The sequence below is a fragment of the Gossypium hirsutum genome, chromosome A04 (genome assembly GCF_007990345.1).
Source record: "Gossypium hirsutum isolate 1008001.06 chromosome A04, Gossypium_hirsutum_v2.1, whole genome shotgun sequence".
NCBI lineage: Eukaryota > Viridiplantae > Streptophyta > Magnoliopsida > Malvales > Malvaceae > Gossypium > Gossypium hirsutum.
Window position 1 is genome coordinate 55,844,388 of NC_053427.1, and position 14,161 is coordinate 55,858,548.

The 14,161-nt window shown below is 35.3% G+C and overlaps 2 protein-coding genes across 6 annotated transcripts; one reads left to right on the forward strand and one right to left on the reverse strand.

Annotated features, from left to right (window-relative positions):
* The first annotated feature begins 4,798 nt into the window (after positions 1–4,798).
* LOC107910295 (tyrosine-protein phosphatase RLPH2) lies at positions 4,799–6,821 on the forward strand. Its single transcript, XM_016838106.2, has 4 exons — positions 4,799–5,468; positions 5,846–5,913; positions 6,131–6,310; positions 6,438–6,821. Exons 1-4 carry the CDS (start codon positions 4,958–4,960, stop codon positions 6,597–6,599), a joined length of 921 nt encoding a protein of 306 aa, XP_016693595.1. The 5' UTR covers positions 4,799–4,957; the 3' UTR covers positions 6,600–6,821.
* A 1,179-nt stretch (positions 6,822–8,000) lies between these two features.
* Positions 8,001–13,775, reverse strand: LOC107910274 (dnaJ protein ERDJ2). 5 transcript variants are annotated; one of them, XM_016838080.2, is made up of 11 exons: positions 13,664–13,775; positions 12,936–13,178; positions 12,750–12,845; positions 12,293–12,413; positions 12,083–12,189; positions 11,762–11,979; positions 11,282–11,459; positions 10,745–10,864; positions 10,142–10,228; positions 9,400–9,510; positions 8,001–8,942 (listed from the first exon to the last, which is right to left on the reverse strand). In XM_016838080.2, exons 2-11 carry the CDS (start codon positions 13,119–13,121, stop codon positions 8,133–8,135), a joined length of 2,034 nt encoding a protein of 677 aa, XP_016693569.2. In that variant the 5' UTR covers positions 13,122–13,178; positions 13,664–13,775; the 3' UTR covers positions 8,001–8,132. The 5 variants fall into 5 exon arrangements, with proteins under 5 accessions (XP_016693569.2, XP_016693565.2, XP_040967291.1 ...); XM_016838076.2 differs by having other exon boundaries at positions 13,542–13,726; XM_041111357.1 differs by lacking the exon at positions 13,664–13,775 and adding an exon at positions 13,393–13,663.
* Positions 13,776–14,161: the final 386 nt, after the last annotated feature.

Consider the following 14,161-nt stretch of genomic DNA (forward strand, 5'->3'; position numbering starts at 1 on the left):
TTTTTTATTTTTGAATGATTTATGATGAAATATGAAAGCTTGATGATAGATATTAAAGTTTTGTTAAGTGATTTTTGACAAAAATGTCAAATAGGGACTTAATTGTGAAAACATGAAATTGTGTGGTTAAATGTGTAAATAAATGTGAAATATGGGCTGCTAGGGGCACTATGGTAATTCTTCCAAGCATGAGTTTTGTCAAATTTAGTGTAATTTGTGTTTTTGTGAAATAAGGACCAAATTAGAAAAAAATGTAAAACTTTAGGGCTAAAGTGTAAAAATGCCCAAATAGGTATTTTTGGATGAAATTGAATGAATAGGTGATTAAATGAGTTAAATTTTAATTCATATAGATCAAGAAAGAAAGAAATCAAATTTAGATCGAGGGAAATCGAAAGTTGTCAAGTAGTCGATCTGATTCGTTCAACGTATATACGAGGTAAATTCATATGCAGATAAACACCTTTAAATTGATTTATAAATGTTTATTTGTCATTGAATTGCTATGAATGTTGAACGAGCAAATACGAGCAAGAATCGTCAAAGTTATGATATATGAAAGTCCCATACGAACCTTAAGAATAGTATAGGAAACAAATGTCATGACATTAGGTTTACCGAGATGTGATTACATGTAAGACCATGTTTGGGACATTGGCATTGTATTGTGATTACGTGTAAGACCATGTCTGGGACATTGGCATAGTTATATGATTTCGTGTAAGACCATGTTTGGGACATTGGCATCGATATGTGATAACATGTAAGACCATATTTAGGATATGGTATTATACAAGCTATACATGATTTTCGAGTATCCTTAACAATTTTGAAAGGTTCAACGGGAAAAGTCAAGTCGAGAAAGAATGTGTGAACGAGTTAAGTGACTCAGGTATGTATGAGATTCATACAGGTATTGAAAAGGGAAGTATTTGATGAATTCACATGTGATATTGAATATGTATACATTGGGAAAGGTTTGTAAACTTATATATGCTTATTCATAGTTTGCTTATTTGATGGAAATGGAGTTGAATCATGTGGTAATTTATTTGTATATGGCTTACTAAGCTTTTAAAGCTTACTTTGTGTGTTCTTCCCTGTTTTATAGATTATTAAAGCTAGCTCGGACATTAGGGATCATCAGGAACCATCATCACACTATCGACTACTTGTTGGTACTTTTGGATGCTTTGTAAATATGGTATAAGGCATGTATAAGCTAGTGATATGATAATACGTTTTGAGTTATGATTTTAGCCATGAGATTTGGCTTGTAAATGTTGGTGTGTATTTGGCCATATAAGTTGGCTTAATTCATAAGTTTGATAAGTGATATATGATAAATATAATGCCTTATGTTTTGGCAAGTTTAGTATAGTTCATGTGTTGGCTAGATAGTTAATTGATTTGGCTAATTATCAATGATGTATCATAGTTGAGAAAAAAATGACATGTTATGGCTTAGTTTTAAGATGATGAATTGGTATATTTTGTGGCATGAATTAGTTGATAAAATGATGAGAATATCATAAGTAAGTTAGGTGAAAAATGTTGGATATGACATATTGATGTGGTATGTTTTTGGTTATGATTTTAGGGGTTGAATGAATGGTTTATAAATGGCATGAAATATGTATAAAATAGCATGCTTTGGTTGCCTTTGACTGTATTGAAATGGTATGAAATGATGTGGTATAGGTATGCTTGAGGAGAATGAGAAATATGGCTTAAACCAAGCCTAATTTCGCCCTACACGGTTAAGCATACGGGCGTGTGTTTCGACTGCGTATCTGCTTTAACTGAGTTAAAACAAGTCAGTAAGTTACACAGCTTAGACACACGGGTGTGTCTACTGGCCGTGTGTGACACACGGGCTGGCAAATAGGCGTGTGGCTGGCCGTGTGACCCAAGTCAGTATACCCCCCAGTTTTCCCACAGCCATGGCACACGGGCGTGTCTTCGACCGTGTGGTGCAAGTCAGTATGTATGTCCTGTTTTCACACAGCCTATGACACGGGCGTGTTTGGTGGCCGTGTGAGGCACAGGGCCTGTTCACACGGGTGTGTGAACCCTGTATGCATAAAAATTTTATAAGTTCCTTAAAGTTTTTAAATGTTATCGGTTTAGTCTCGAACCTCTTTTAAGCATGTTTTAAGGTCTCGTAGAGCCTTATAAGGTACAATATGATTAATTTTTATGTGATAATAGATTCATGTATGAGAATTGTATGTTGTATGTTGTAATTGATTGGTAATGCCTCGTAGCCCTGTTTCGGCTACGGATACAGGTTAGGGGTGTTACTTATCTGCTGAGTATTCATGATGATGCAACCGAGCTACGATTTTTCACTCTTTTACCCCAAGTTAAAGGTCTTAGTGGAAGTTCCCAAGTCTTTTAACCTGACAGGTCGCACCATGTTTACTATCCTGGTGGACTCTCTATGTTGCCACAACCGAGTTATGGACTTACACAGTATACACCATGTTTAATGTCCTGACAGATTCCATTGGTTGTCATAGTCTAAATATGGACTTACATATTGGGATCCCCATGTTTACTGTCCTGGCAAACTATCCATGTTTAATGTCCCGACAGACTATCTATGATGCCATAACGTCTTTCAATTATGGTCTTACACAGTATAAACCATGTTTATCATCCCGATGGACTACTAAAGGATGTCATAGTGTCTTTCAGTTATGATCTTAGTCCTATTTACCATTCTGGCGCGCTTTCATATGATGTCATAGCGTTTTTTAGCAATGGTCTTACTCATTTCTATCATGATTCCATAACATCTTTCATTTATGGTCTTACTCATTTTTGGCGTATAGCCTCCGATCAGACCCATGGCCTGGCCATGATATTTCTTATTCACTTTTTCTGTTATATTCCAACCATTCCTCCATTTGTTGTCCTAACTTTGATGCTTGAACATCATAGTGTCTCCTCCACAAGGCTTGGAGCTTCGCATATCACGGGTGCACACAATGACACCGTATGACGGTATCTATAGAGTCACCCCTTTTTCCCGTCCTAACTTCACCTAAACCCTTTAATAACCCCCTCTCATGTCTCACCATTAACAAACAAACATTACAGGGCTTTCATAACATAATGCTGACAGATACACATAACTTACTTAACCTCTAGAAGACAACCATTCACATGCAATAGAAAACATGCATCATCATGGGACTCACTCTAGAATTAATGCACATTCATGCTAAACACACAGCATACCAGAAAAGGGAGGTAGAAACTCACCTTGCTTCCTTGTCCTTAACAACTTAGCTTGTCCAAACATCACAGCATTTTTCGTCTTGACAGTTAAGCATAACAACCCTTTATCGATTTACTTGTATACAAACAACTTTAGAACCCAAAATTTATAATTATACAAAATTTTAGAGGATTCTTACTACTCATTTTCTTCAATCTATAAGTTCAAAGGAATAAGGAAACTTACTATTTCCCAATCTTTCTACTTCTAGACTTAAAATTAGCATTATGGTTGCAACATGCAAAACTTCCTTCAACTATATCCTCTTCTTCTTTAGGGCTAATGAAGAAGATGATGCTTAGAGAGAAATATTTTGGAATTAGAACTAAGAGGAATTATGTTCCCATACATACACATATATATACTCCATCGGTAAGGTCTCCATAGACCATTGCCGCCACTCAATCCTAATTATTATGTTTCCTACTATGGAATTAGTTGATTTCAATCTAACTAAACTAGGTTTGAAATTTAATGATCCCATAACTAGCCACTCAAGTTTTCTAAATATCTCATTAAAGCCCTCAAATTCCCTTTTTCATCAAATTGGCTCCCGGGCTTTTTTTTTATGTTGGATACTTAGGGGGCCAGGTGTGACAACTCCCCCACCTTTAAAGAAGATTTCGTTCTCAAAATTTTCTCTCGTGGTGATTAAGAGCAGTCTTCAGGAAACCTATCCATATTAGGGAATCCTTCTTCTCAATTCAAAGACAAATATCCCCACTCATTTGAGTAATCTAGCTTACCTTTAGGTATTTAAGGGTCTTTAAACCGCCCTAGTGCGAATGGTGGATTCGTAATTTCCATGTATGGCAGTTTCCTGCCTACAGGTGTTGGCGGAGTCTTGGGCTTACATATTGTACCAGATCGTTCCTTTGGTAAAAATTTAATGACCTGAGCCTATATGAGCGCGTACTAATTCTGGCGGATTTGTGATACACAATTTACTTGGGTGGAGTCTTTCGTTTTTCTGTTTATCGAGGGGTTGACGATACCTTTCCTTATATCTACAAGTGTTAAAAATGAGTTTAGGGATGTGAATAGTTTAATACATTTTTCCAATCAAATTTTTTTTCGGATGTTTGGTTATCTAAACCAATACTCGTAAAACCCCTTTATCCAAATCAATCTTTTTCTTTTCCACCCCAATTTCCTTGTTGTTTGAGTTTGTTCTTAATTGTTGTATTGTTAGCCCCACTTTGCTAGAAAAAATGTGTTAAAAGAAATGAAGAAGGAAGAAAAATAAAGGAAGAAGCGTAAGAGAATATAAAATAAAAAAAAGAAAAAAGTTAAAAAACATAAAAGAAAAAAATTTAAATTATTAAAATGAAAAAAATATATGAATAAGTGATAGAATTTAAAGTAAAATTTTTATTTAAAATGATAATTTAATATGCCATATATGCTTACCATTACACTAATTACAAGGGACTAAACTTAATATTTGAAATATAAGGGATTAAAATGGAATATGAATCAAATTACTATTTTGATAGTTTAGCTTAATTGAGGTAACTCCTATGAATATGGAATCGTTTATTTCCATTAAAAAGAAAACAGTTACAGAACTGATAACTTCCCGGATTCCCGACCAAACCCGGAGAAACAAAGGATCAACTATTCACTGTTCCAATTTTTTGCTTACCCCTTTTGATTTCTATCAAAAAGGGAATGACAGATCCCAACAACAAACCTAGAACTGTAATCTGCGTAGGGGACATCCATGGCTACCTCACCAAACTCCTCAATCTTTGGTCCAACCTCCGATCCCAAATCGACCCTGACTCCTTCAACACCTCCACCGTTATCTTCCTAGGCGATTACTGTGACCGTGGACCCGACACGCGCAAAGTGATGGATTTTTTAATCACCTTGCCCAAGCGATATCCAAATCAGAAGCATGTTTTTTTATCGGGAAACCATGACTTTGCTTTCGGCGGGTTTGTGGGGGCGTTGGCAGGTGAGTTTGAAGCGAAGGAGACATGGCAGGAGTATGCTGATAATGAGGAAAGAGAAGGGTGGTATAAGGGAGAAGGGTATGAAAAGATGCATTTGCAAGGGAGGAGATGGGGTGGTTCGATAAAGGCTAAGTTTAATGCTGCCAAAGGGATTGATTACAAAGGCTCAATTTATGATGCTGCTCCTACCTTTGAATCTTATGGAGTTTCTCATGGATCTTCTGGTAATGCATGTTTTTTCATTTTTTTAATTTAATTTTGGGTGTTTGGATTATTCCTTTTTCTTGTATGGATTTAATTCATTGGTATATAGAGATTAATACTCTTAGGTGTTCATTTTTGAAGTGGTTGTTGCGTTTGGTCCTTAGTCATGCAATTTTAGTTGAGATTTTGGAAGGTATGATCCAAGTATTGGGTCGATTCCTTTTATGTTATGATACTTGGTTGTATGCTTTTGAAGGAAGGAATGATAGTATTAGATTGATGGTTTTCAGTAGTGTATGTTATGTTTGACTGGCAGAATTTTTAGTGGTTTAATCTTCAATATGGATTTAATTGATCTTATTCTAACAAAAACCATGATTTATTTTTGATGTCCAAGAGTTGATGAAGGCTGTTCCAGAAGACCACAAGAAATTTCTAGCAGATATGGCTTGGGTTCATGAAGAGGTATTCCTTCAATTCAACTTCTCATCTATTTGCTCTTCTTGGCATTTAGAATACTGTGTGGTCAGAATGTGCCAAAAATACTTTTAACAGTGAATTGCAAAACAAAGTTACTAGCAGTCTCCTGTAACAATGTTATGCAGGTTAGCTATATTGTTATAGTCTTAACTATACAAAGTGAAAGTGGAGACTTAGTGTTTTCAGTGTGCAATTTCTGCAGGATGATGTCTGTATTGAGACACAGGAAGGAGTTAAGCATTGTAAATTAATTGCTGTACATGCTGGTTTAGAGAGAGGTAAAAATGTCCGAGAGCAGCTGGAATTTTTGAAAGCCAGGGATGCTCGTGTGCCCAAGGTCACAGATCTCAGTGGGAGAAAGGATGTTTGGGACATCCCCAAGGTAACGAATGGTTCACAGCCCATCACACAACTCATATTCACCTTTGGTATCCATGCGCTCACTTAATAAAATGATTCTCATGACATGAAGTCGACTGATGCAAGTGTTGGTGTTGAATATCATGCAGGAGCTAACTGAAACAATTTTGGTGAGTGGTCACCATGGGAAACTTCACATAGAAGGTCTTAGATTGATCATTGACGAAGGCGGAGGATTGGAGGGTAATCCGGTGGCTGCAATCGTGCTTCCTTCAATGAAGATAGTCCGCGACACTGATAATTTTTCTTAGTTTCATGTTTTAGTCATCAATTAGCTCTGGTTTTTGAATTTAAGAAAGCATATAATCCCTTGTTTTGGGGACATAAAGTATGGTCAAGCTAATAGGAGTAAATGTGAATTTGGAGGTACTTATTTGGTAAATTTGCTTGTGATAAGTTTGTTATAACGTCAATTAACAGATTATCTGGGAACCAGTTAACTGGTATTTAATTCTTACCGGGTTCTTCTGCAAGCTGTCAAGTATTTTGGGGGCAAATTTAGCATTGCGGTAGGAAAGAGCTCTAGGTAAAAAGTTTGGGTTGGACAATATTTGCTAAGAAAGTGATTTAATTTTTTTTAAAATGTTTACGTAAACTAATGGCATGATAATGTGGCGGTTATTAAAATTTATATTATAACAAATTTATTTCTGTTTAATTTTATTTTTAAAAGATTTAACCCTTAATATTTACAAATTAATTAATTCAATACATAATGTGTATTTTATAATTAAACTAGATAATCTTTGATTACATGGCTTTACTTATGCTTCAAATGGTTAGAAGCATGATAGCTCTCAATGACAATTACCCCATTGATGAAGCAATTCAAAACATAAAAAATTGAGGCTATTAGACTTGAAATTGGATTGTAACGAAGTGAGTACATTTTTTTTAAGGAATTGAATTGGTTATTTTTTAAAATTTGAGTCTTTTGTTTCTTATTTTTTATTTTTCCATTAAGTCAAATGTAAGGACAACATTATAAAAGGTTTAAGTGGTAGTATTCTAATTGCTCCTATTTATCAATGAAATTTGTTATTTGATGTTGGCTCTGACGATTGATAATGCGAGTTCATTCATTGCTCAATGTGTAAATGTTAAGGGTTAAATGTTTTTTTAGAATCAAGACTAAATTGACCCTATATATAAATAATGAAGATTAAAATTATTTAATAGTTGGTGACCAGAAAAAAAATTCAAATAGTTAAAAGTGATTGTTTTATAACTTTTTATAATTAAAAGATAAAAGAAAAAATCATAACAAGTACGGATATAGTTGACCCAAATGTTTATCTTTACTATGAAACAATAAAAAGAATTATCAAAAGGAGTACGCTAGTATAGTGATATTAAAAATTTTATATAGGCATTTAGAAAATGATCATGTTTTTTATTTATTAGTTTTCATCTTTTTCATGTAGTTGGAGAAATACTTTGTGAAAATTTCAGTTCTTTTAGGTAGGATTGTCAAAACTATTTTGTACAGCGTAAAATAAGATGATTTGTGAAACTTTTGATTTCAAAGGCTGAACAAGCGCAATCTTAATGGCATATGTTCTATATTCAGTGGTTCTTGTGTGTGTGTGTGTGTCTACATATTCACTAATCAAAGCTACTGAACAAAATAGTGAATGGTTTTAAAGATTGTATGAAACAAACAAATAACATTTTAAGTTCATATCAAGATGTGAATTTGTATATCGTGTAATCAATGTTATAGCAACATTAAAAAAAAAATACATCCCTTCTGTTCCCACAAAGTGAATGAAAATTTAAGAATTTCACTCATTGTCCGAGCTTTCAGCAGCGGCACCAACAGCAGGCACAACTCCATTCCTCTTCGAATCTTTTTCATCCTCTTCATCTTCGCTGTATTCACTCTCATAATCATCATATTCATCTTCTTCTTCCTGCTCTTCCTCCTCAATACCCTCTTCCATACCAGCTCCCTCTTCTGTCAAGGCACCAGTCCTTGTACCAGCTCGACTCCGCTTCAATATTTTTATCTTTAGGTTTGTCTTCTTATCACAACCAATCCAAGAGTCGCACAAGCAGAATGCAGTCAAGTTGTAATTTCCTTCAGCAGGAGCCTGGAACTTGCCCATGACTAACCTTGAACCACTTTTTACGCTTTCAACAGCTTCTCTAACAGATGCATTTGTCTCCTTCAGACTTGCCCCTGACACTTCCTTCAACTCCTGAATTGCTTTGGACGCTGCGGTTATGGCCACAACCTCATCCATGAAGCTCACCTTTTGGGAGATCCACACATCATTAGATACAGGGTCCGCAAGCAGTAACCAAAAGCTCTCCTCCTTGAAGAAGGGGTAGTAAGGAGCATGGGGAAGAGCAGCAACTAGGCCACTCCCACGCTTGAGTGTGATCCAAACATGCATAGTGACTACATCACCCTCTTGTATCCCCTCTTCACCTTCTGTTTCACACGTGATATCAACTGTCAAGGAAGGCATCATTTCAAGAACCATCTCCACATCTTTGGTTTCAGTAGAAGATAATCCAGCAACCTGAGTCAGCAGTTCAACCCGGTCTTCTAAGGTCATGTCACGAAGCTCTTGAAACGTTCGCACTTTCTGCAGACATAGTGAGAAAATTTTTCAAACCAAAGAATAATAGGAAAGCAGGTGCAAAATGTTCGGTAATGCCATGTCCCATGATTCTTGCATGTTACCACAACATCAAGGCAAACATCTTTTATAGAGCATTTGCCAATCTGTCAACTAAACAATGGAATATTTTCGCTTCATTCTAAGACAATTTAACCATTTCCATGAATGTAAAATTTTCAATCTGAAGTCTCTGAGGCTTCAGCTACTTAACCAGTGTTTTTCTTTCTAATCCACAAATAACTTAATCCAAAAACGTCATCAAATGGTTCACATGGTGTGCCTTGATACATAGATATTAACCAAGCACCAAAGGATACAACCTGAAAAGCAGCCTAAATACAGGTGGCAACATAGAATTCTTGCAGATGCATCACAACTCTCTTAGTGCAGTACAAAACCAATAAAAGAAGTATATGACTACCTTCCGTGCTATCTTTTTAACTATGGCCTCGCTAAAATGCGGCAACTGTAGAAAGGGTGCAACACCTTCACTAGATCCCCCAGCAACCTTTCTAGCACTTAGCGGAACAGCCTGGCTCAATTAATAATTAAAAAATAAAACTATTCATCAATTTGTTGAGAGGGAGAGAGATAATAAAATAAGAAGAATGACACTTCTAATAAACTAATAGAGGATGACTAGATATAACAGTATTAGAAACAAGTCGCAGTGAAGACAACCTGTAGAATTGTTAGAAGAGAAGGTTTACAAATAGGGATTTAGTATGAAATTGCAGTAAGGAAGATAACAAAAAAACAAAAAGAATTGGTCAAATGCAATAGGAAAAACAAAATGAAAGGATTGCCAATGGCGCCACACACACACATAGACAACTGAGACAGCAGTGTGTGACCAAAAATTAATATTCCACTCCAATCCCTAAAAGGAAATACAACTTGCTAAATCTAAAGAAAAAAGAAAGAAAAGAAAAGAAAAAGCCTATATTGGGTCCATTTAGGAAATTGATCCTTCTTAAACTCACCTTAACGCCAAGCATATGCAAAGCAAACAATTTATTATGCTGCATATTAACATTTTCCTTTTGATATTTTGCAAATGAACGCATATATGGAGGTAACATAATATGGCACCATAAAATCATTCACAAGGAAAGCACCAAACTTTTTTTCAAAGATTCCTCCCAAAGAGTTTATAGGCATACCTGAATGATATTCTGAGAAAGCTCAACCACGCCAATAGCAGGTCTCAACCATCCATGCCCTTGAGCAGTACGTGGTAGCAATGCCATCTGTATCCATATATAACATAGTGACCATTACAGCTTCCAATGAATGCTGATAGAAAATTTTCACTTGCAAGCATCAGTTTTCCGAAAAAGTATTAAGATAGCATAGCACCTAGAAAATGCACTCACACAACGCTGCCTGCTATTGAACAAAATGGTTTTGTTGTCTAGGAATTTCAAAATATTAGGGCCTAATGCACTAATTATCTAGAATATTATGACTAGCAAGAGGGACTGCAACGGACTGTGAGACCAACTTGTTCTTTTTCACTTCTTTACCAAAGAGACTGAGATAGTAAATGCACTTGATTTCTTACTAAATCTTTCAAAAGCTTAGCTGCCACAAGAGTACCAAAAAGTTTCAAGAATAATATCAATCATCTTTAGAGAAACAGTAAAAATCAGGAGCTAATCTTATCAATATGCTCAAATGTGAATGCATGTGCAAGAGAGGATTTTCAAAAATCAAGTGCAACAAATCCATTATCGTGCTAGAAGAACTGAGAAATTTAAATTCACCTTCACTAGTTCCTCAAGAAGGCGGGGTGAAAGCTCTAGCATACGTCTAAAATCACGCAACAAAGCTGGTGTCAGAGCTTTAGACTCACGAGTCAACTGGGCTTGGATCAACAATTCTGCCTGAAAAGTACAAAGGTAAGTAATATAAAGCAGCAAGAAGAATGAGCCTTAACTTCGGAGTATTTGAAACAATGAGATACTAATGCCTCCGTTTGGCTATTGATGTAATAACATGAGGAAAAAGCTTATTTATTATGTATGTATTACAATAGTTAGACATAAAATAAAGAATAGTTAGTACAAATTTAAACTTGAAATTAGAAAGATGAGGAAAAACTTTTGTAAAAATAAGACCTCTTAAAAGAAAACAAAAAATTTCCCTTCTCCTTTCCTAAAACAAGTTATGTGAGTGGCTAAAAATTACCAATTGAAATTAGCTTATAGCTAACTCATATAATAAAACGTGCTGAATAAATAATGTTCCTACCAAACGTAGCATAAAAGAAATAGACGAAAGCAAGGTTGCATGTCAGCCACCTTTACTAAAGCTGGATGCTGCTTCCAAAACTTGGCTTGTTCTTGGCGAATATTCTTGAGGTCCAAGTTTAGCTCACTCCTAACCAACATAAATAATTTCTGAAGGGGTTCCCCATCACTTCGCCGTACTGGAATTTCCATGAATTCTGCAGCTTTTATAAATACACCCAGGACCTTGCTGCAAAATTAGGATGATATTGAGAAACAAAATGAAAAATAAGAGCAAGCCTTGTCGAACATGGTCAATTGAAGTGTAATTTATGAAAGCTTTTTGTTTGACACTATTGACTTCAAGTCTTTATGATGCTAAGCGTCAATGCAACCAGGAGTAAGGCGAGAGAAGTATCTCTCTCATTAGCCTAGTTGAACTTCTGGCTGGTGTGAAAATTTCAAGCCATTACTGAAATTTTCTATATAATTTAGAAATACAAAGTAGTAGTTAACTTTTTATAAGCACTTTTATACAGTAAAAATTTATACCTTGGGGCTAAAGAAGGTTTCATGAAATAGTAGTAGGCAGACAATGTTTGGTGCATCACATAATTTCCAGTGTATTTGGCTGATCTTGAAAGATATATAACAGCCAACACCAAAGGCAGAAGGATGCATACTCCAACTATTCCTAAAAGAAGTATTCCACCTGATGCTCCATCAATATTCAACAGGAATGGAGGTAGGGCTATACCCATTTGAAGCCCCTAAATTAAGAATCCAAGAAAATTGGAAAAAGAAAAAATCAAAATCCCTTGTTCATGAAACTAGCAGCGTCTGCAACAAAAGATGAAACAAAGAATCTGTTACCTGCCTGCCATCAGGGTGGCCATACTTTTCAAAATTCTCCCGAGAGACTGGATCTGTCAGGGCCTGATAAGCCTTTGAAATGAATTCAACAAAATAATCATGGGCCTCTGAGAAGAGCCGGGAGGAGGAAATGGTAGATAGGTATTAGGTCTTCCAAAAAATCAATGTATTACAAAAACCAGATATGGAACAAAAAATTAAACCTATAACCTGGATCTGGATTTTTATCAGGATGATACTGTATGGAAAGTCTCCTATATGCTTTCTTTATGTCTGAATCTGAGGCTCCGTGTTCCAAACCAAGAATACTGAATGGCTCAAATACTTTAAACTGCAAACCAAGAAAAATGAAGACAAATCATGTTCTATCATGAGAAACAAGCCAAGGCACATCACATACAGAGTATAAAATGTTGAAGAAACAACCAACTGGCTGTTAGCATTAATATATTAATACATGACCAAGCTGATACTAGCATATGAACATTCAGTCCACATCCAAAAACAAAAACAAATAGGTGAGAACAGATGCCTATACTTTCTCAAACCACACATAAGATATAAATTCTTCACCTAAACCCAAAGTTCCAGCAGAGAGGATGAGGTTTAGCAGCTGACTACTAGATTAAATCATGTAGTCATCAGATATTAAGAACAAATGGATTACCTCATGACTTGTATGCTTGATATAGTATATCAGCACCACCATGACAACCCAGAGAAGCACAAGGGTCAGATTACTACAAGTTGAGAAGTTCGAGATCTGCAAAAACAATCCAAAATATCACAAATACTTATCAAATTCAAACAAAGTTCCAGACGATAAATGAAATACAATCAGAAGCATATCTACCCGTTTGAAAATTGATTTCCTATACTTCCCAGACCGAGAACACACAGAACACTGGCAATGGATAGTCATTGCCTTCTTCGAGAATGTGTTTAATATCTTAACTATAGTGTATGGCACTAATGGCAGAGCCATTATAGTCAACACAAAGATTGGAAACAAGGCACTGTTCTCTTCCGAAGCACCCATATTCACCTTCTTACTTCAAAAATAAAATTCAAGGAGATCTTTCTTCTTTATATAACTCTGTGACAACAATTTGAGAAACAATCAACCGAGGAAAATACAGATAAAATCTTAATTCGAAATATGCCTATCCAATTCTCCTTTGGCAGAAAAACAAAATTGAATTATTATACTATAAATTAACTAATTAAAGTTTGGCACCAAAATTACATTTACATTAAAACTCATCAGAAATCAAAATAAAATCATTATTGAAATTATTTCTCAAATAAACCTTAAACTGGAACTTCCCGCCCCATGAATATCGAACTTGAATGAATATTCATTCCAGGAAAAAAAAAGGGTAAATAAATAAACCCATATGTTAATATGCTTCAATTTATTGATTTAATAAATAAACTAACGGAGAAACAAAAACCTTACTATTAAACTACTAGAGCTGATCGAATTTCTGTCTAGAAACTAGAAAGCAAAGCGTTTCAGCAGAAGAAGATTCGATTTTATTACTATTACTATTATTCTTCTTTGGTTAATAGAGATCTTACAGCAGAATTTAGCGGAGGGATGCCAGATCTCTATGGTGTGTTAGCTGCTTCACCTTCAGTTCTGGCCCAGGCTTCGGCTTGGCCTTCTTCTAAGTTCAAATTGCGATTTTAGTTCGTGGACCCAAAGCCCAACAACATCCAAAAATCCTAACTGAAAAGGGAAAGCCAGCCCCGGCCCTTTTTCCTTCCCCGTCAACTTCTGCGCGTAGCACAAACTTAATTTATAAAGCGCATACAATCGAATTCATATAGCAAATTCAAAGAATTTATTTCTACAATTTAAAAATTAACTTCACTTTTATAATTAAATTTAAATAAATATTTTTGTAACGACTCAATTTTTAGTGATGTTAAAAAATACAATTTCGAGACTTCATTTCCATAAACGAGTTTGTAAATATTAAATAAAGATGTTATGGGATTAGCATATTAATGAATTGAAAATTGGTTAAGAGATTTAGTCGAAATTGTGAGTAATTAAGGCTCAGAGACTAAATC